This window comes from Amblyraja radiata, chromosome 10, assembly GCF_010909765.2.
Source record: "Amblyraja radiata isolate CabotCenter1 chromosome 10, sAmbRad1.1.pri, whole genome shotgun sequence".
Lineage (NCBI taxonomy): Eukaryota > Metazoa > Chordata > Chondrichthyes > Rajiformes > Rajidae > Amblyraja > Amblyraja radiata.
The window spans coordinates 38,414,789-38,437,449 of NC_045965.1; the positions used below are offsets into that span (position 1 = coordinate 38,414,789).

At 40.5% G+C, this 22,661-nt stretch overlaps 1 protein-coding gene across 1 annotated transcript in view; it reads right to left on the reverse strand.

The window, feature by feature from the left end:
• faf1 (Fas associated factor 1) overlaps window positions 1–22,661 on the reverse strand; it is a 278,615-nt gene that overhangs the window by 27,429 nt on the left and 228,525 nt on the right. The window contains exons 16-17 of the mRNA XM_033028571.1: window positions 16,105–16,185; window positions 14,131–14,208 (exon numbers count right to left, since the gene is read on the reverse strand). Coding sequence (XP_032884462.1) covers window positions 14,131–14,208; window positions 16,105–16,185 — 159 coding nt within the window. The remainder of the gene's footprint in view (window positions 1–14,130; window positions 14,209–16,104; window positions 16,186–22,661) is intronic.

A 22,661-nucleotide genomic window follows, 5' to 3' on the forward strand; every position in this document is an offset into this window, starting at 1 on the left:
CACCGCATAGTTTGCTTGGGCAGTTTACACCCCAGCGGTATGAAAATTGACCTCCAATTTCAGGTAGTCCCTGCTTTCTCCTCCGCTTCCCAACTTTCCCTCAGCCCACTGTCTCCACCTCTTCCTTTCTTCTTCCCACCCTCTGCACCCTCACATCAGTTTGAAGAAAGGTCTCGACCCAAAACGTCGTCTATTTCCTTCGCTCCATAGATGCTGCCTCACCCGCTGAGTTTCTCCAGCATTTTTGTCTCCCCATTCACACAAGTTCAGTTAACCCACTTTCCTCACATTCCCTACACATTAGGGGCAATTTTACAGTGACAAGTTAACCTACAAAGCCAATGCATCTTTGGGATGTGGGAGGAAACCTACATGCTTGCAGGGAGAATGTGCAAATTCAACACAGACAGTGCCCGAGGACAGGATCGAACACAGATCCCTGGCGTGTGAGGCAAAATTATACGTTGATAACTTTGGTTACTAAAAAAAACAAAAAATTATCAATTTTCAGTCTTAAATCTCTAAGTGATGCTATGTACCCCTTTACAGCTACTGTATGTTTTAATTCAGTCCAAGACTATGGGACAGTACATTGGCCATAAAATCGCTGTCTAAAATTGCCAGAGACCCGGAATTGATCCTGAATATGGGTGCTGTCTGTATGGAGTTTGCTCCTTTTCCCTTTGATCGCATGGGGTTTTCTCCACGTGCTCTTGTTTCCTTCCACATTCCAAAGTTCCTGTGTGCAGGAACTTTTTTCAGACCCAACCCAAAATGTAATATTTTCCTTTTGACCAGAGATTCTGTCTGACCTGTTGAGTTACTCCAATTTTTTAAGGAGGAGCCATCTTGGTGAACGGCTGCTAGCCAGCAGCCGTCCGTTTTAATTCGTTTTTTTATAGTTTTTAGTGAGTCCTGTTTTTTGTTTGTAGGGGATATGGACTTTTTAATGTGGGAGGGTAGGTGTGAACTTTATTTCTAGGTCCCTACCTGGTCGGTGTGGCAGCTTTTTCTCCGGGCTGCCCGTCGACCCGTCCTCGTGGCCTACCAGCGGGCTTGGAGCGCCGTTTCCTGGCGGGGACCGCCCAGCACCTCGGCCTCAGTGGCGGCACAGCGCTGGAGCGCTATCGCGGAGCGGGCGATGCCTTGCCTGGGTCGCCGCGCTGGATCGACGCGCTGGAGCTCTGGTGAGCTGGACCGCCGAGAGCAACATCTCCGGGCTGCGGGTCTGCGGAGCGGAGAGGCGGCAGTGCGGAGAGGCGGCGCCGACTTTAACATCGGGAGCCTGGGAGCTTCAAACCGGCGTGGCCTTGTCGACTTCGGCAGCCGCGGTCTCCAACCAGGAAGCGGCCGTTCCAGGTGGCCCAGCCGCCGAGAGGACTCTCCCGACGCCGGGGCAAGACCACCCGGTGAGAACGGCCAGGAACATCGGGCCTCCGTAGAGGCAATTGCGATGGCCTCAATAGGCCTGACTTTGGGGTGAACTTGGGGTGGGGACTGGACATTGTGCCTTCCCCCACAGTGGTATCAACTGTGGGGGGATGATTTTTTTGTCTAATGTAATCCTGTAAGTATGTGTCCAAGATGGCTGCCGTGAAGAGAGAGTGGACGTTGGCGCGCTTTGGCTGCCGCTGCTCTCTCTTCACATTGTGTTTTTGATTTTCTGTTTTTGGATTGAATTTTGTTTTTAATTTGTGTCTGTGATGTCTTTATTACTTATTTTATTCTGATTATATGTTTTTATTCCTATTAATCTATGTAAGGTATCCTTGAGATGTCTGAAAGGCGCCCATTAAATAAAACTTATTATTATTATTATTATTATTCTGTCTGACCTGTTGAGTTACTCCAGTTTTTTGTCTATCTTCAGTTTAAACCAGCATCTGCAGTTCTTTCCTACACACACAATACTATATGATAGAACTTTATTAATCCCAGGAGGGAAATTGTGTGTGTGTGTGTGTGTATATATAGTTATATATTCATATATAAATATACACTGTTTTGTTTTCTCGTTTATAACATTGTTTAGAGTACTATGTTTACATATTCTGTTGTGCTGCTGCAAGTAAGGATTTCAATGGGACATGAGAGAATAAAACACTCTTGATTCTTGATTTACGTCGCTAATGTGTGGGATAGAACTAGTGTACGGGTGATCGGTGGTCGGCGTGGACCCGGTGTTTCCACGCTGCATCTTTAAATTAAACTAAAACACTAAAACTAGAGGGAATCTAAAAAAGGGTCTCTACCCGCAACGTCACCCAATTTCTTCTATCCAGAGATGTTGACTGCTCCATGGAGTTCCGCCGCACAATTAAAGCATGGAATAGTCTTCACCCTACTATAGGTACCCAACCAGAAGCAATTAAATTTAAGGTAGCTCTTTTTTTCCCCAAGAACCCTTTTTTGTTTAAGTCCAAGTCAAGAGTCAAGAGAGTGTTATTGTCATGTGTCCCAGATAGGACAATGAAATTCTTGCTTGCTGCAGCACAACAGAATATGTAAGCATAATACAGAACAGGAGATAAAAGTTCACTGTGTCTATATACCATAAACCATATATATATACACAATAAATAAACAGATAAAATGCAATAGGCTGTTATTTTTCAGAATTTGGTGGTGGTGTTTAAATTCTGTTTAAATTCCATTTCGAATATTTTTGGAGGACCTGGAAACCAAGAAGCAAGAGTTACTCCAGGGAGTTACTCCAGTTCGAACGAGTGATTCTGCGTTGGTTTTCAGCGGTCGCGGCGAGTGGACAGCAATGGTGGCCAGATCTCCCACCATGCAAAGGGAGGGAGAAAGTGGCCGACGCTGACCAGTTGCAGTGGCAGTGCACATGTACAGGGCGGCACATGCGCACAACCACGGCCGATGATGTGCTGGGCAAAGATCCTCGCTATAGGATCTTTGGTGCTGGCCGTGGTTGTGCGCATGTGTAAGGCGGCCGGCCGTGCCGGCGGACGAGGAGCGGGCAGAGACCCGAGACATGGATAGCGGGTGGAGACGGAGAGAGAGAGAGAGAGAAAGATAAAGAGGGGGCCCGCTCAGCTTGTCAAGTCGGGCAAAATGGCATGGCTTTTGGGTTGCCATTGGCAACCGGGCAACCGCTAATTTCGAGCCCTGGTTTCTCCTCCATTCCAAGTTTATTCCTATTAAATACGATATATAATTAGTATTTTATAATTTATTTACTTTCCTAGAGCTTTCAATCTTTCCACACCATATTTTCAATTGTTGCCAGAGTCAGCTTCTGACAACTTCCTGAATTCTACTAAGCACATGAAGTTCAGCACCGGTTTACAAATAGAATTAATCTGCTGCTCAGGGACATTTCAACTCTAGCTCTGCTTTCCCGCCTCAATTTCAGTTTGGCCACTTACAGATACTTTATTCTACCATGCCCCTTTTCTTCTGACATCTACCTTAGCTTCAGGTAACAAAAAAACCCCTAAACCTGGGCTGTCACACTCGTGTGCGGACGTGGCGTCGAAGGACGAGAAGCCGAAGCAAAGAAGTTGAAGCCAAATAACCAAATGGAAACAAAGCCGAAACGCCAAATAACCTGTCCCACACCTCTGCTCCACCCGGCGCTGCCGACACACAGCCCGTCACAGTGCGGCCGCACGGGGGAAACGAGGTAGAGGGCGGCAGTGGCTGTGGGAGAGTGGGGGCTGTCCCGAGGGACGCACCCCTTCGGCCGCTTACAACTTGGTGCTCGGGTTCAGAGTGCCCAGTCACCTATGGCTTGTGTGGGAAAATGGCCCCCACCATCCCGTCTTCACACGCCAGTGATGTAATGGACGCGGGGCGGGGGTCTGGACCAATCGCTGACAAGTCCCGCTCCCTGGCGATGTCATGTCCGTTATTTGACTTTTCGGTTGAGCGGCCATTCAGTTAGTTGGCTTGTAGGCGACGCAGCATTTCGGTTAGTTGGCGTTTCGGCAGAGCAGCCATTCGGTGAGTGCTTTTAGGCGAAGAAGCCTTTCGATTAGTTGGCTTTTAGGTGTCCCGCCCTGTCGGTTAGTTTGCATTTAGGTGTACGACCCTTTCGGTTAGTTGGTGTTTTGGCTTTGTACGCTTTCGGTTATTTGGCGTTTTGGCTTTGTTTCCATTCGGTTATTTGGCTTCCACTTCTTTGCTTCGGCTTCTCGTCCTTCGACGCCACGTCCGGGTACCGTCACACTAGTTCTGTGTTATCAAACCTTTCACATCCATTCCCTTTCTTGTCCTTTTTTTGTTTCTTAGAAAAGTTGCACAGGCTTCATTTGTCATGCCATGTTTCCACACTGTTGTGTCCTGGCCACATTACAAAGATGAGATTTCAGCAGACTCCTGTGTACTTCATCAACATCCTTGACTGCAAACGTCAATAACTTGGAAGGTTCTGTAGTGTTGTATATTGTACTAAAATGTACAATAAATTAAGGTTAACAATCTTTGCAGCCACTATTTAACCAGGACTTGGATCTATTGCAAATACTGAGAACATAAACTAGAACATCACCTCTCCTCTAAATTAATGCACACATTCTGTCGTAATCTGTTGCTAATAAGGGTGCAGGTGAGAGCAAGAAAGAAGGAGTCTAATTTAAGTGTAAGATACGATGTGCTACTCTACACGCATGCAAGGATATAACAAAGCTTAGGGGGAGGCTCGCTGGTTGGGACTTCGACCTTGGACTGGGTCGTGACCGGTACCAAGGGAGCTGAGCTGTGGACAGATCCATCTGCCACTGACTGGATTGTTGTATAAATGTGTATGAAGAAACTGCAGATGCTGGTTTACACTGAAAATAGACACAAAACACTCGAGTAACTCAGCGGGTCAGGCAGCATCTCTGGAAAAAAGGAATAGGTGATGTTTTGGTGCTGAAGAAGGGTCTCAACTCGAAATGTCACCTATTACTTTTCTCCAGAGATGCTGCCTGGCCTGCTGAGTTACTTCAGCATTTTGTGTCTATCTTTGTTGTTAAGTATAAGTTGTTAAGTATAGATGCTTTGTCCATTGTGAAGCTTGCAATGACTGATACCTTGTTTCCGTGGTCTCAAATTATAAAACCAAATATTTGCAGTCAAAACTACTAGATTTCATGTTTCTTTGACTGTAGCAAGCAAACAAAAGCTTTTTTTACTGCAGCTCAGAACACATGACAATAACAAACTAAACTAGATTAAGTATAATGCGTTGCATCACACGACCCTTCTGCATTGCCTGTCCATTTCATTCCCCTTCTTCTCTTACTGCCCAATGCTGCTCCTCACCCCCAGTTAAGCTTCCAATCTCTTGTATAATTCCTCAAATATCCAACAAAATGATCAATAATACAGAATATGGAGCATAGAGGGTTATGAAGAACAAAAATATCAGCAGTTTCTTTCCAGTTACATATTATTGGCTCCCAATGTTACCATTCTCTAAGGCCTCTCAGTACCACAGAAGTTAACAAAGGCCCAACGAGGGTACAACTTTGTTCAACAAAACAATTAGATTGATAATGTTAATAATATTAAGGTAAAACAAATATCAAGCTGAACAAACATCCATTTGGCCAATAGAAAAATAAATAAAGGCAAATGCTTTATTCCTACATAGAACATCTCCAGCTGTATCTGAAAATTAGTAATTAAATAAAGGCTGTGAATAAATGGACACTATTGTACGAGAAGCAACAAACTGTTGGCAAGATCCAAACATCTAAAAAAAAAAATCAGCACACTCATTGATGATACCAGGTAGTCAAAGCCTTTTAACGTCCATTTCTGAAGGTAAACATCTCGTATTGCACTTGCTTTTAAACAAGTAAATTCATCTAGCTGTATTTAAATTTTGGCCTAAATGCTTAATTACAGAAAGCATGCATATCTACAACTGAGGGTTCAAGTTACAAAAAAACCTTTGATCGTACTTCTAAGCATGGTTGCATTTAAATGTACTGATTTAAAAAATCATTGGTTCATAAAAAAAAGTGTTTTCAATGATCCATCTAACAAAAGGCAATGCAAGCTAACTACTATTTTGTAATCAAGCATCAACACAGAACGTAACATCATGGATGAACTGATGTTATTTCAATATTTGTTGTTCAGTATCAAACAATACTGAAGAGGCAGTTGTACTCTTAGCAGCTGCAAAATAAAGTCAACTTTGATGTTCCACAGAACAATTGGCTTGTAAAAACTGACAGCAAGCTTTTTGTAAAAATTAAAATCCCCTCAACATTTGAACTCCAGCAGGAGAGCTATGTACTTAAGACATAAGATGCAGATTCTTACCTAAATTGGGACCATTGCAGTTGGGATCAGCATTGTTTCTGAAGTCACCTGCCAGTATAGAGTTGAATGGGAAACAGCAACTGATTCATGATCTGTTTGCTCTCATTACATGAGAGACCAAGATAAATTGTGTTTCTACTGTGTGAAGGTCAGGTAACTCTGAAGGATCTGTGAACTGAATACAATATCTTGTCCTAAATCATGCAATGTGGATAATATACCCGAGCCACCAAGGGAAATTTTAAATTATAATAAATTCAGTTTTCTGACTGGATTCTGTACCTATGTCATTTGGTCTTCATTCTGAATACTTTGTGACAGTCTGAAATCATGGGCAAGTTAAATTTTCATGTAGAAAATCAATGGATTATTTTGGCAAGCCACAATCGGAAATAAAGTGTTCAACACAAAATTAAACACTAAATGTTAAACATGGAAATGCCAAATTTATTGTTAAATCTTAAATAAATTTTCAGCAGCAGTAGTCATTGTGGGTTTATAATTATGTGTAATTATAATTGACAGTGTACACTATATCCGCTCAAAGTCCACATTAGAACAGCAATTCCAGCTAAAACACTCGGGATAGTTAATTGGGAATATGTAGGAAGGAACTGCCGATGCTGGTTTAAACCGAAAATAGACACAAAAAAGCTGGAGTAACTCAGCAAAAAACTCAGATTATAACGGTGAAAATGAGTTACAATGAGACGTTAATACAACTTGGGTGTCGGAAGGGGGGATGCAAAGGTTACTTGAAGGTAGAGAAATCAAATTCATACTGCTGGGTTGTAAGCAGCCCAAATGAAATATAAGACATTATTCCTCCAATTTGTGTTTGGCCTCACTCTGACAATGGAGGTGGCCCAGAACAGAAAGGTCAGTGTGGGAATGGGAAGGGGAATTAAAGTGTTTGGCAACTGGAAGATCAGGTAGGTCCAGCCGGACTGAGCAAAGGTGTTCAGCAATATGATCGCCCAGTCTACATTTGGTATCGTCGATGTACTGTATAAGAGTCCACACATTGAAAAATGGATACAGCAGATGTGCAGTGCAAGTGAAGGTGCAAGTGAAGCTCTGCCTAACCTGAAAGGACTGTCGGGGTCCTTGGACAGAGTCGAGGGAGAAGGTACAGGAACAGGTGTTGCATATCCTGCAGTTGCAGGGGAAGGTACCTGGGGAGCGATGGTTTGACTGGAAAGGGATGAGTTAACCAGGGAGCTTCGGAGGAAACGGACTCTGAGGAAGGCAGAAAGGGTTGGAGATGGGAATATGTGACTAGTGGTGGGATCCCTTTGGAGATGGCGAAAATGTCAGTGGATCATGTGTTGTATGCGACGGCTGATGGGTTAAAAGGTAAAGACTAGGGGGACTCTGTCCCTGTTCTGACAAGGGGACGGGGAGAAAGAGTGGAGCTGCGGGGTACCGAGGAGGCACGTATGAGGGCCTCATCTATGATGGAAGAGGGAACCCCCGTTCCTTAATGAATGAGAACATCTCAAATGTCCTGGTATGGAACACCTCATCTTGGACACAGACGTGGCATAGGGAATAGGGGGCTAGTCTTATAGAGCAATGAAATGAGCCAATGTAAAAAATCAAAATTGCTTTCCCACAACTCGATAAAACATTTTCCACATTTTTCTGGTTCTAAAATGCAATAAATTAAGCTTAATGGCTTCAAATCTCAAACATAGTAAGGAGAGCTATTGAAACACAGGTGTAATCGGTTTTACCACACAAGGGACCATGGGAACAAGGTCAATGAAACGGGTGAACAAAAATGAATTTAAAGTGATGCTAAAGAAAACAAAATATGACAAAAGAAAATAATTGGTAGGGATTGTTGAACTAGGCCGAAATGTAAATAATATAAAAAAATTGTCTTTCCATAATACAAATGTTGAGTACATGGAAGACAGCTGGGTAATGAGAGAATGGCATTATAAGAATACAATAAAACTATGAGGTTAGAGAAGGTGCAAGTGAAGCTCTGCCTAACCTGAAAAGTAGTTATTAAAAAAGGCTTTTTTTCAGCAGTGACCTTAAAAGAACTATCAGGGCATTCTGAAGTTAGGGCTTCTCCAAGTCTTACTTCATTTCTTGACCTATTTGTTCTCATCCAGGACAATAAGAGGCTTCTATAGAGAGCAGGAGTCACGTACAAATAAAATCAGCTTCCACCATAGCATGTCTACCACCAAGCATTTCTTCAATATCCTCTTTTAGCATTGCGAGGAAATCGCCCCACCCCAAGAGTACCCGATGTATTCAAATATCTTCAACATCCACTCAGTAATAATCGTCACTCCCATTTTTACCATTGTTGAGCCCATTTTTTGTTAAATATTTTCCCTTCTATCTTCTTTTATCTTACACTATTAAAATCTGTAAGATTCTAACTCCCACCTTATTGAGTCATAGAGTCATGCAACGTGGAAACAGGCCCTTCGGCCCAACTTGCCTAACCAAACAACATGTCTCATCTACACTAGTCCCGCCTGCATGCGATTGGCCCAGTTACCTCTAAACCTATCCTATCCATGTACCTGTCTAAATCTTTCTTAAATGAGTACCTGTCTCAACTACCTCCTCCGGCAGCTCATTCCATGCATCCAACATCCTTTGTGTAAAAATGGTACCCCTCAGGTTTCTATTAATTCTTTTCCCACTCACCTTAAACCCATGTACTCTGGTTCTCGATTTCCCCGACTCTGGGCAAAAGACTAATTTGCCCAATCAATTCCTCTCATGAATTTGTACATCTTTATAACATTACCCCTCATTCACCTGCGCTGCAAGGAATAAAGTCCTAGCCTGCTCAACCTCTCCCTATAGGTCAGGTCCTCGAGTTCTGCAACATTCTCGTAAATCTACTCTGCACCCTTTCCAGCTTGATAACACCTTTCCTACGACATGGTGACCAAAACTGAATACAATACTCTAAATGCGGCCTCACCATTGTCTTATATAACTGTAACCTGACCTCCCAACTTAGATACTCAATACTCTGATTGATGAAGCCCAATGTGTCGAAAACCTTTTTGATGATCCAGCATCTGCAGTTCTTTCTTAAACAATCTACCTGTGACATCACTTTCAATGAACCATGTACCTGCACACCTAGATCCTTCTGCTCTTAAACACTCTCCAGAACCGTACCATTTACTGTGTAGGTCCTGCCCTTATTAAGACTTCCTATTGCAGACCAGTTTTTGTTTTTTCCCCTTCACTGCTTCTGTACTTGCATTAAAACCATTAAATCGCTAACTTTTTCCAGTTCCAATTAAAATTTAACAACCAATAATGTTTCAGCTCTCTCTACCCCCAGCATGATTTGCTTTTATTTCAGATTTCTAACATAAGCAATATTTGGCCTTGTTAATTATAATTTAAATGAATAAATAGTCTGGGATTTAATTCAAGAATTGACAAAGTAAAAATATATATTTTTTTAAAGAAAAACAAACCAATGGTACTGTCGTTTTCAAGAGATTAACGGCTCCAGGAATGTTTTCCAACTATTCTCGTGAACTATTGCAAAGGATTGGATTTAAATTCTTAATGTTCTTCACAATAATGGCATTACGCCATGAAGTTTATAAAGCAGAGGTATGCTTACACCATATGGTCTATTTATTAGAAGTGATGTATGTAACTAATAGAAATTGAGACAGGTTCAAACAGGTTACTGCAATAGATCAGTCACGTGATAGTTTGTTCACATGTAATGAAATTATTTGCTTTCTGGTTACAGTAATTCCTGAACCAAATAATTGATTAAACACAATGATGTAATCTGTTGTCAGTCTTGGGAATAAAACAGTGCATTGATTCCCACTGCTTATAATAAATCTTTAATATGCTTCTTTTTAATATCAATAATATTTGGATAATATAATTTTGCATGTTGAACTCTTGAGGCATACCACAACCACTTGTGCTAGATCATTTGTTGTTGAACAATTCTAATTCCAAAATTAATAAAAAAAAGAATGATTTATATAGCAGTCAGGATCTTTGGTAATATGGGAGCTATCTCATTATTCCCATTCTCCCATATTTCCATGTGCCCTTGCAACTCATCCTCTTCACACATGCTTTTCAACCTCCCTTTATTTCTTTATATTGCTATTAATGGATAATTTACATGGGGAGAACATGCAAATTATTTCACCTAAAGTTCACACTAAAGGATTCAATGTAAGTATCTCATTGGAGATGAAGTTTAGAAAACAATACAATTACTTCAACCTTCTTCAGCCCATCAAGAAAATGAGTTTATTAGCTGCACGTTAGTACACGTTTCACATTATATCAGTGAAAAACTTCAGATAAATAAGGTTGGTGAGTTGCAGTTGCAATAACTACAAGGCCCCCCATAATGTTTGGGAAAAAGACACATAATTTATTTATTTGCTTCTGCACTCCACAATTTGAGATTTGTAATAGAAAAAATCACATGTGGTTAAAGTGCACATAGTCAGATTTTATTAAAGGCCATTTTTATACATTTTGGTTACACCATGTAGAGATTACAGCAGTGTTTATACATAGTCACCCCATTTCAGGGCTATAATGTTTGGGACTTATGGCTTCACAGGTGTTTTTAATTGCTCAGGTGTGTTTAATTGCCTCCATAATGCAAGTATAAGAGAGCTTTCAGCACCTAGTCTGTCCTCCAGTCTTTCAATCACCTTTGGAAATTTATATTGCTGTTTATCAAAATGAGGACCAAAGTTGTGCCAATGAAAGTCAAAGAAACCATTATGAGACTGAGAAACAAGAATAAAACTGTTCGAGACATAGGCCAAACATTAGGCTTAGCAAAATCAACTGTTTGGAACATCATTAAGAAGAAAGAGAGCACTGGTGAGCTTACTAATCACAAAGGGACTGGCAGGCCAAGGAAGACCTCCAACAGCTGATGACAGAAGAATTCTCTCTATAATAAAGAAAAATCCACAAACACCTGTCCGACAGATCAGAAACACTCTTCAGAAGTCAGGTGTGGATTTGTCAATGACCACTGTCCGCTGAAGACTTCATGAGCAGAAGTACAGAGGCTACACTGCAAGATGAAAACCACTGGTTAGCCGCAAAAATAGGATGGCCAGGTTACAGTTTGCCAAGATGTACTTAAAAGAGCAACCACAGTTCTGGAAAAAGGTCTTGTGGACAGATGAGATGAAGGTTAACTTATATCAGAGTGATGGCAAGAGCAAAGGATGGAGGAGAGAAAGAACTGCCAAAGATCCAAAGCATACCACCTCATCTGTGAAACACGGTGGTGGGGTGTTATGACCTGGGCATGTATGGCTGCTGAAGGTACTGACTTACTTACCTTCATTAATGATACAACTGCTGATGGTAGTAGCATAATGAATTTGGATGTGTTTTGACACATCCTATCTGCTCAAGTTCAAACAAATGCCTCAAAACACATTGGCCGGCGGTTCATTCTTCAGCAAGACAATGATCCCAAACATACTGTGAAAGCAACAAAGGAGTTTTTCAAAGCTAAAAAATAGTCAATTCTTGAGTGGCCAAGTCAACCACCCGATCTGAACCCAATTGAGCATGCCTTTTATATGCTGAAGAGAAAACTGAAGGGGACTAGCCCCGAAAGCTAGCATAAGCTAAAGATGGCTGCAAAATAGGCCTGGCAGAGCATCACCAGAGAAGACACCCACCAATTTGGCTAGCCCTTGCTGTCTCCTCCCCTTCCGTAACCCTCTAGCTGTCTCCTCCCACCCTCCCATCCGCCCGCCCTCGGGCTCCTCCTCCTCCTCCCCTTTTCCTTCTTTCTTTCCCCCCCCCCACCCCCCATCAGTCTGAAGAAGGGTTTCGGCCCGAAACGTCGCCTATTTCCTTCGCTCCATAGATGCTGCTGCACCCGCTGAGTTTCCCCAGCAATTTTGTGTACCTTCGATATTCCAGCATCTGCAGTTCCCTTTTGAATACCTCCTATGGCAGCTTGTTCCATACACACTTTGTGTGAAAAGGTTACCCCTCAGATTCCTATTAAAACTTTTCCCTTTCACCTTGAACCTATGTCCTCTGGTCCTCGATTCCTCTACTCTGGGCAAGAGATTCTGTGCATCTACCCAATTTATTCCTCTCATGATTTTATACACCACTATATGTTCACCCCTCATCCTCCTGCGCTCCGAATAGAGACCCAGCTTATTCATCCTCTTTCTATAGCTCAGACCCTCTAGTCCTGGCAACATAAATCTTCTCTGAACCCTTTCAAGCTTGACAATATCTTTCCACCCAAACTGAGCACAATACTCTAAATGCAGTCTCACCAATGTCTTAAACAACATGACCTTCCAATGTCTATACTCAATACTCTGACTGATGAAGGATAATGTGCCAAACCCATTGAACCACCTTATCTACCTGCGACTCAACCTCAAGGAACCATACACCTGCACTCATATATCTCTCAGCTCTGCAACACTCCCCAGAGGCCTACCATTCACTGTGTAGGTCCTGCCCTTGTTAGACGTCCCAAAATGCAACACCTCACATTTCTCTGTATTAAATTCCATCAACCATTCCTCAGCCCACCTGGTCAATCAATCAAGATCCTGCTGCAATCTCAACTTTGAGCCCCGTGGGACAGCAATGACTAATTCAGGAAAGTCAAAATGATTTTTACATCTGACCCCAACTTTATACGAAAAAGTACAGGTATAGGAAGTGAGCTCACTGACCTGAATATATTGGTAAAAAGTAAAAGCAAAAGCAGAGAAGTGCTTTATTTTGCTTTAAAAGTTTTCTTTCTAATTGCAGCGGTAGAGTTGCTGTCTTACAGAGCCAGAGACCCGGGTTCGATCCCGACGACGGGTGCTGTCTGTACGGAGTTTGTACATTCTCCCCGTGATCACATGGGTTTTCTCCGAGACCTGGTGTACGGGTATGTAGGTTAATCGGCTTGGCATAAAAGTAGATTTTCCCTAGTGTGTGTAGGATAATGTTAATGTGCAGGGATCGTTGATCGGTGCGGACTCGGTGCGTCAAAGGGCCTGTTTCCGCACTGTATCTCTAAATCAAAATAAATTGTTTGGCATGCTACAAAGGCTCCCATTGGGAGGGAGGTCTCAAGATTTGATGGTGATTCCTACACACTGCTTAAAGTCCTTCGTGCCTCGCTGGATACCAGATGTGATGACTTTGCTTGTGTAACCTTCGGTAACTTGAAAAAAATGTGGGTAGACCACAGTTTACAAGTCTAGACAGTGAGCCAGATCCAGAATAATCCTGCCTTATGAGTTTGTATATCTTCCTCCTGTCAAGATCTTTAAGCTAAAGAGTAAATGAATGGATATTCACAGAAAAATGAGTGCATTGCCAGAATATTCTTGTCCAACGTGTTCTGCAACTAGTAAATGCTTTTTATTAGACACAAGGAACTGAAGATGCTGGAATCTTGAGCAAAAGATACAAAGGGCTAGAGCTTTGTGGCCAGGTTTGCTGATGATATGAAGATACACGCAGGGGCAGGTAGTGTTGACAAAGCAGGGAGTCTGCAGAAGGACTCCTACAGGTTGGAGAGTGGGCAAAGAAATGTCAAATGGAATACAATGGAGTTGCAACTCACTACTGGATAATGTAATCAAGACAATGGGATGAAACTTAAAACTTCAACTGCTTGGCTCAAAGTGCTGCCACTCGACCATGGTTGGCACCAGAAGTACCAGCATGCAGGTTAAAACAGTGGTGTGAGCAGATTCCACAGCTTTACTACTGAGTGGCTGGTTGTTGTTTGGAAATGAAATTTACATGTGCAACATGTTGAGAACATATATACAAAAAAAAGTTCAGCTAATATACTCTAACCTCTCGTTCTTCCTCTTGTTCTTTTCGAATCTGTTCTTGACGCACCTGTTCTGCTATTTCTCTTTCTTGTGCTTCTCTCTGAAGAATAAAATGAATTTAGAGTTTAAACTTATTAGGAGTAATTTCAAACTATTTGAAAAATAAAAGTTGGAGCATTTAATCTTAACATGTTATATTCCCAATTTAATATAAAGTTTAAAAAGTACAGAAAATCCTTAATGTTGATCTACTTAATATGAAAATGTTTCCTATGCAAAAAGATCAAAGCTGGGTTTTGTGGAAAGTAGTGAGTCTTTGTTAGGTGCTAAGTTCCCAATTACCTTTATTCACATTCCAGTTGATGAACAAGTTGGGTGAAGTTGGTGCTAACCCCAGTGTAAGACCATGTTCAGGACATAAATTCAACCCTCAATATTAAACAAAAACTAGAACATATAACCATATAAACATTTAAATAAACTCCAATTATTAAGACATTCAAAATACAAACACTTACCTTATATCCACTCTCTGGCTTTAAATCTACAACAACCCCCTAATCTGGTGATAAATTCTGGGACTCTTGTCACTGTGTGGGACTCCATCTCGGGATTTCATGAGGTGCCTAATGGCAGCGTGTGGTTGTAAGATTGCTAGAGGACAGTTACCAAGAAATACAGGACTTCACCTTCCACACAGGTTTATGTGAGAATCTAACTGGTTATTACTGGAAAACTAATGGCAATTCTTCACAACATTCCAACTGTTGTGCCTCTCAATTTCATCCTTTTTTCTCAGATATCACAAACAGTTTCTGCTAATGTGAGACAGCAAGAACAATTTGAATTTCTGGTGTGCTTAAGTTGTTAGAAAATATCCCACAATTTTTCACATGTTGAAGGTCGAACTAAAGTTGACAAAAATCCAGATATAGGGAAAAATGCAGAAATGCTCAACCAAAGAACTGTGTTTTAATGAGCATCAGAGATGAGAATAGTTCAGATGCAGAGAATTTCAAGGGGGAAATTCCAAAGGCACCTGAAATAGTTGTTGCAACAATCCCAGCGACTGAGTTTGAGTCTAATCTCTGGTGCTTTCTCGGTCATAAGGGATAGGAGTAGATTAGGCCATTCGGCACATCAAGTCTACTCCGCCATTCAATCATGGCTGATCCATCTCTCCCTCCTAACCCCATTCTCCTGTCTTCTCCCCATAACCTCTGACACCTGTACTAATCAAAAATCTATCTATCTCTGCCTCTACAGCCTTCTGTGGCAAAGAATTCCACATTCACTACCCTGTGGGGTTTGAACGTTGGCCCTGGATTTCTCCTGGGTGTTCTGATTTCCTCCCACATCCCTAAGATTGGCCATTGTAAATTGTCCCTGGTATGTGGATGAGAGGTAGAATTTATGGGTGGGGAGTTGATGAGGGGGGGGGGAGGATTAAAGCAAAATAGGTTGGAGTACAATTAGTGTAAGAACAGGTGCATCTCAGCCTCCTTCACTCCAGGGGAAACTAGCCTAGCTGACTGATAACTCCAATCCGGGTAACATACTTGTGAATGATTGTAAATCCTTTCTGCACTGCCAGCTTAATCATGTCCATCCTATAATATGATGACCAGAACTGCACATAATACTTCAAGTGCTGTTTAACCAAATTCTTGTACAACTTCAACATGATGTCCCAAACTCAGAGCCTTAGTTGATGCAAGTAAGAATGGCATTGTCTTCCTCACCACTCTGTCCATCTGTGATCCCATTTTCAAGGAATTATGTACTTGCACACTCAAGGTCTTTCTGGTCAACAACACTCCTCAGGGCCCTGCCATTCACAGTGTAAGTTCTGCCCTGGCTTAAAGATCCTGCATCACTTTGCAGTTTAACTAGTTAAATTAATCTACCATTCACTTGCCCATGTTGCTTGTTCATTTCTATTCTGTTGTAACCATAAAACAACCTTCTTCATATCCATTATACAACTAATTTATACCTTAGCTCGATCGGCTTCCAGAGAAACTCTGTATGCTTCATCTTGTTCTCGTTTCACCCTTTCTCTTGCTTCACGTTCATCCTTATTAAAAAAACATATTAAAAAGTTGATAACCCAAAGCATTTAAGTTTAAAGCATTTATTGGTTTCATAAAATGACCCTGTTGTGTACTATTTGTTTATGAAAGAAGAAGGGTCTCGACCTGAAACGTCACCTATTCCTTCGCTCCATAGATGCATCCTCACCCGCTGAGTTTCACCAGCTTTTTTGTCTTCCTGTTGTGTACTATCATTTGTGAGCAGTTTAATCTGTTTGCTATCAAATGTTTCAGGTGTGAGTCATGTGGGGCTCAGGGAAGAGGGAAGGGGGTTAAGAAGGTAAAGAAGGGGTGGGGCTTGTTTTGCAGGTTAGTTACCTAAAATTAGAGAATTCAATGTTCATGCCATTGGGCTGCAAGCTATCAGTGGAATATGACCATAAAATCAAAATCTAGGGAGATTTACATCTGATTTTACAATTTATTTTATTGATTAAATGGCACCTAGTTTACAGACTTGATAAGAGAAAGAACCAAAAGTGCATTTTGTGAGAAAAGTAATGTAATTTGTCGCAAATGTTTTCTGTTAATTATATGAAGAGAGAAAATTCCTTATGAGAACCTATTCCCCAGAAGACATCAGACAACAATAACAGGTTTACAAACAGTGATTATGAAAACATTTCAATACGTAAACGGCTGATTAAAATTGCACGTCAAGTGTAAACTATACACATTAATTTCAAAAATGTTTCACCCGAGCAAGTGACACATTTAATCTTGATAGCTTATCCTATCTGACAGTATGCAACCCAGATATTTCAAATCAGGTGCAGTGGCAAGTCGAAACAATTCATGATCAATTCCATTCATCTCTTGCAAAATAAACAAGCCATGAATCACAGTAATTACATTGAACTAGGCAGTCATTCAAGCATCTAAAGCTCCAGTTCTATTTATGAGAATATTAAAATCTGCGCTAACCTTCATTTTAAACCATGCCATAATTATACTTTTAACCCAAATGAAGAAAAGGTCAATGAATTTTATTTTCTCATCTTACTTTTGAATTATAAACTACAAACATCAAAGGTAATTTTCACAGATTTAGACAGTTAAAGCAAGGGTAATGAATATCATTACAATTGGATTAGATACATTTCTTGTTAAGAATGCAATTACAGTTAGCTAATGTGATGGGGAAAACTAGGAACATTCCATATGTAGTAAGCAGCAGGGCAGGATTGAAATGTGGGATGTCTGAATAGGCATCTACTATTCCAGTATTGCATTGTTTTGTTTTGATTTCAATGAATAGCGAAAATGAAATATCATTAGATTAACTCTGCATTTTAACAAAATAGAATAAACAGCCATTCAAAATGATATAAAATCAATCCAGCATGAGGTTTTCATATTTCCTAGTATAGGAACTTCTGCACAGTACGACAAACTCAATAAAATGTTATAAGCTCAATTGTCAAATGTCTTTCCTAGAGATGAATTGCTAATAATCCCAATGGAGGCACTGACAAAAGTCTAACACTATGACTTACATGAAAGACAGTTTTGTTTCAACTTAGCAGAGCTTTAAAAGACAATTGCAGGAAGAGCAATAGTGGATTCATAGATATGTATAATCTTTCCAAATGTTCTATACTTTGTAATTGTTATTTGCAGTTTTAAAACATTTATTTAACTTGAACAATTAGCAACGTTTTCACTTTCACTTGATTTAGTTCACTTATGAGATATACCCAAGGGCAGAAACATGGATACACACACTACTCATTCTTCCTATGATCCTGACAATAACAATGTCCTATCTGAGAATTCAAAATATTATATTTAGAAACATAGAAAAATAGTTGGAGTAGGCCATTTGGCCCTTTGAGCCAGCATCGCCATTCAATATGATCAGTACCCCATTCCTGCTTATCCCCATATCCCTTGATTCCTTTAGCTGTAAGAGCTAAATCTAACTCTCTCTTTCCATTACCAAAAATTCTTATCCACAGTAAAACAAAAAACAAACGTGAGCCTCAAGTAAAGCTATCGAAAATCCCCCACAATCCATAACTGGTAATTTGATTGTAAATTTTATCTTACATTGTATGTTGACAATAAAAAGCAGGAATGTTAATAAAATGGAAAACGTCAAATTTAAACTTTGCATCTGCCTTTGTGGTACGGAAAGAGGACAAAGTAATTGCAATGCAAAGGCGAAAAAAATCAAGGGGAGGGACTTAATAGATTTCATACAAATAGAAAAAAGTTAATGGAAAATGTAATGAGACTTAAAGTAAACAAATCTCCAGGACTGGAAGGTTTCTGCTCCAGTGAACTGAAAAGTGGTGCTGAGGAAATTACACATGACGCATGTCATAAACTTCCAAAGCTCTTGATTTTAGAATTATGCCATTGAACTGTAAAATGACACTCTATGATTTAAGAAGGGTGGAAGGTCAAGGTGGATAATGACAAAATTGTCAAATCAACATTAATTGTGAGGAAGCTACTGGAATTTGGCATCAAGGAAGATTCACCGACTGGTTGGACAAGGTTATGATAATCAGAAAGGTTCAGGATTAGTTTGGTTAAAATTCATATCTGACTAATAAGATGGGCCTTTTACAAACAAGTTACTAAAAGAATGGATAAATTAATGTCTATAGGTGTTAACTGAATACACTTTACGAAGTAATTCAATATGATTCTCTGTATGTGATTATCAGTGGAAATTAAGATACAATACATTGACGACAAATAAAAAAATAAAAAATGTTGGAAATATGACGCAAGGTCAGGCAACATCAATGGAGAGAGAAAAAAATTAATGTTTCATGGTGATGATTAATGATCAGAACTGTAAAATGTCAGAAAAGGAACAATGTTTAATTTACCAAGAAAGGAGATGATGTACAGAGAGAGTTGATAGAGAAGAATCTGTAGATGTATTTAGATCTTCAAAAACCATTTGCCACATAAGAGGCTACATGCACAATTATGAATCCAAAGATTCATATTAGTAGACGTGTTTTAGAATAGATTGAAAACTGGCTATCACATAGAAAATAAAGAGTTGGAATAAATGGGTTCACTTCAGACTGGAAGCAGATAACTAATAGAGTACTGCAAGGATCCATTCTTGGCCCCCAAATGTTCACAGTTCACATTAATGACCTGGAGGAAGGAACAATATGTAAGATTTCCAAATTTGCCAATGAAACAACATGTGGAAGAACATACGGTGATAGGGATACAGTGATTACGCAATAGGATATAAACAGATCGAGTGTGCGGACAAAAGACTGGCAAATGGAGTTTAATATGGGAAAAGTGTGAGGTCATGAAATGTGCAGGAAGGATCTGTACATGCTGGTTCAAACCGAAGATAGACACAAAAATCTGGAGTAAGTCAGCAGGTCAGACAGCATCTCTGGAGTAATGCTGTCTGACACACTGAGTTACTACAGCTTTTTGTGATATGTGGTAAGAGAAATCAAAACGTCATTATCGAAATGGGGAGAGACCGCAAGTAAATGAAATACAGAGGGACATAGGATGATGCTGAGGGCCCACCTGGAATATTGCATACAGTTTTGGTCCTTCTCGTAAAATAAGTTGTGGTGACATTGGAGGCAGTACGATGGAGATCCACTAGGCCAATCACCAGGAAAAAAGGGTTGTCCTATCAAGAGAGGCCACACAGTTTGAGTCTAGATTCCTTGGAGTTAAGGAATGGGGGGTGATCTTATTGAGGTCAGAAATGAGGTCAGAAGAGAACAGTCATGATCATATTTAATTGAGTTGCAGGTTTAAAGTACTTGGTGGTCTATTCATATTATTTTGTGATCTCTGGAGAGAGGCAAGAAAACATAAATATGACAGGTGAAGACTAGATGTATGAACATTGTAAAAGCTAGCATATAACAAAAGCTACAAGGGGCTTTAAATAAGGAGAGACACAGTTGTAGACACATCGGTAATGTGTCTACAATATCCAGCCAAAACATGGAGCTGATGTTTTTGACAAGTTGTTAAAAGTACATTTTTAACATCATATGCTGAAGATATTGGGATCCTTATATGCTTCAGCTACAGCAATGGGCCAGATTATATCTACTACATGCCAGCTATTCCAAATTGCAAAGATGAGATGAAGAATAGATATTGGTACATCTCCACCTAGTCCATTGCTGAATTCCAGCATCAGAGCATGGAGCAGATACATTTTACAATCACATTCATTTGAATAAACATGCCAACGGTAAAGGTAAAAAGAGTTAATTAACTTTTAAATTTTATCTTAATGTTTTAATTAAGTTCTGGGTGCTTTAATTAAATTGTAATCCATCTTTTCTGTAAAAGAGTGAGAGCCTAACTGATCTATTTTTTAAGGTGTCCAATTACCTGAGAATTCATAAAGTAAATTAAAGAACAGCATAGTACCTTTCATCTGGGCACCTCGCCACTTTCCATACGATAGTGAATTCAACAATTGCATCTATTTTGCTTTCCTTGGTTCCATCTGGACTGGCTGGCTCTGCTGTAGGTCACCCCCAGTTTTGCTCTCTTCATTCAAACTACTTAATTTGCTTGCTCTTTCCTACAATATTGATCTGCCTTTCACATGCTTTTACACGCTTCTTTGTTTTCCATCTATCAACCAGCCAGTTTCATAAACAGTTCATCGTCACAGCAAATCTAGCCTCCCCTTATTAGAGGTATTCCCTTTGCCTGAACCATCCTTCTGCAAGTTAAAACTAACTTTTTTTCTCTCCTTCCCAATTCATGAAGGGTGTTAGAAAAATAACTGTTTCTCTTTCCAGATGCTGTCTGACCTACTGAGTGTTTTTAGCATTGTATTGTTTTGCTTCAGTTTTCCAGCATATACTGTTTTGTTTTTGGTTTTGCAACATTTGAAAAATGTTATATCAATTTAAATTTATGCAACGATAGTCCCAGTTAAAGCCCTGTCCCAAGGTACGAGTTCATTCCAAGAGCTCTCCCGAGTTTTAAAAAACTCAAACTCGTGGTAAGCACGGAGAATGAACGTAGCGGGTACGACGGAGCTCGGAGACGTCTCTCAGCGGCTCGTAACGTTAACGGCAGGTACTCGGGAAGACTCGCTAACGGCAGGTAAGCACGGGAAGACACGTGAATATTTTTCAACATGTTGAAAAATATCCACGAGAGACCCGAGTACCGACGAGTGGCCATTACTGTAAATCTCCGAGTTAGAATCAAACTCGGGAGAGCTCTTGGAATGAACTCGTACCGTGGGACAGGACTATAAGAATATAGAGAGCCACAAAATACATAAACAGAAAAAATTACAAATGAATTTACCTATACTCTAATCATTTGTTGATGTTAAAATAGCCAGCCTTAAAATGATTTGTTTTAGTTTTGCAAATTTAAGATAACAATGTTTGTGCCAAGGTGTGAGTTTTGGCACAGAGTGAGAACAGGATTGGATTTGTAAACAACAGGGGTCCCAGCACCAATCCTTGTAGCACACAATCACGTTACCTGTCTTAATTACATTTAACTTCCGTCCCTTTGCCCAATTTTCAAAAAACCCAATCAGATTTATGAGCCAAAACTCCCCTGCACAAAACAATGCTATTTCATTTTCGAATGTGTAGGAGGGAACTGCAGATGCTGGTTTACCACGAAGATAGACACAAAAATGGAGTAACAGCGGGTCAAGCAGCATCTCTGGAGAAAAGGAATAGGTGATGTTTTGGTTTGAGACCATTCTTCAGACTGAGAGCCAGGGGAGAGGGAAACTAGAGGTATGAAAAGGTACAGGTACACTACCTATCCCTCAGTCTTCTGGTACCTCATGTGTGCCTAATGAAGATGCAAAAATCTGTCAAAGTACCAGCAATCTCCACCCTTTCTTCCCTTAGCATCCTTAGATAGCTTTGGGGATTTATCATATTGTGCACCTATATTTCTAACAGAAATGTTCCTGAAACAAAGATGTTCCAGAATATCTGCATGTCACCCACTTAGTTCAACAGCCTCCACATTGTTTTCCCTAGCGACAGTGAAATGCAAGGGAATTTCTTCTCATAGCTTGTGGAGAGTCGCTAGAATTTTATCTGGGAGGTTTTTGAGGCTGGATCGTTGGGAGATATTAAAGGAGGTGGTGGACACATATTTGAAAGATTGCGGAATTGAGAACTCACCCGGAAGAGGAGTCATGGTATAGGCAGATCTGCCAAGGACATATTGAACCGTGAGGCAGGAGAGAGGGAGGGGAGTTGGGGGGGGCAGATGTAATATTGCTTCTCCTCTTTTTTGCAATTTCTAAATAGTTGCCTGGAACTTTGAAGCGGATTAAAAATTGCAAATCCCTAAACCATGATCGCTCTGTTAAAAATAACACCAATTAGACAGAATTTTGGCCCTTTCCTCAAACAATGTAGGAGACAAAAGACAAAATGTTATGCTTCAACTGTAGAATGATTTGATTGGACCCCACCAACAGCACTGTGATTAGTTCTAG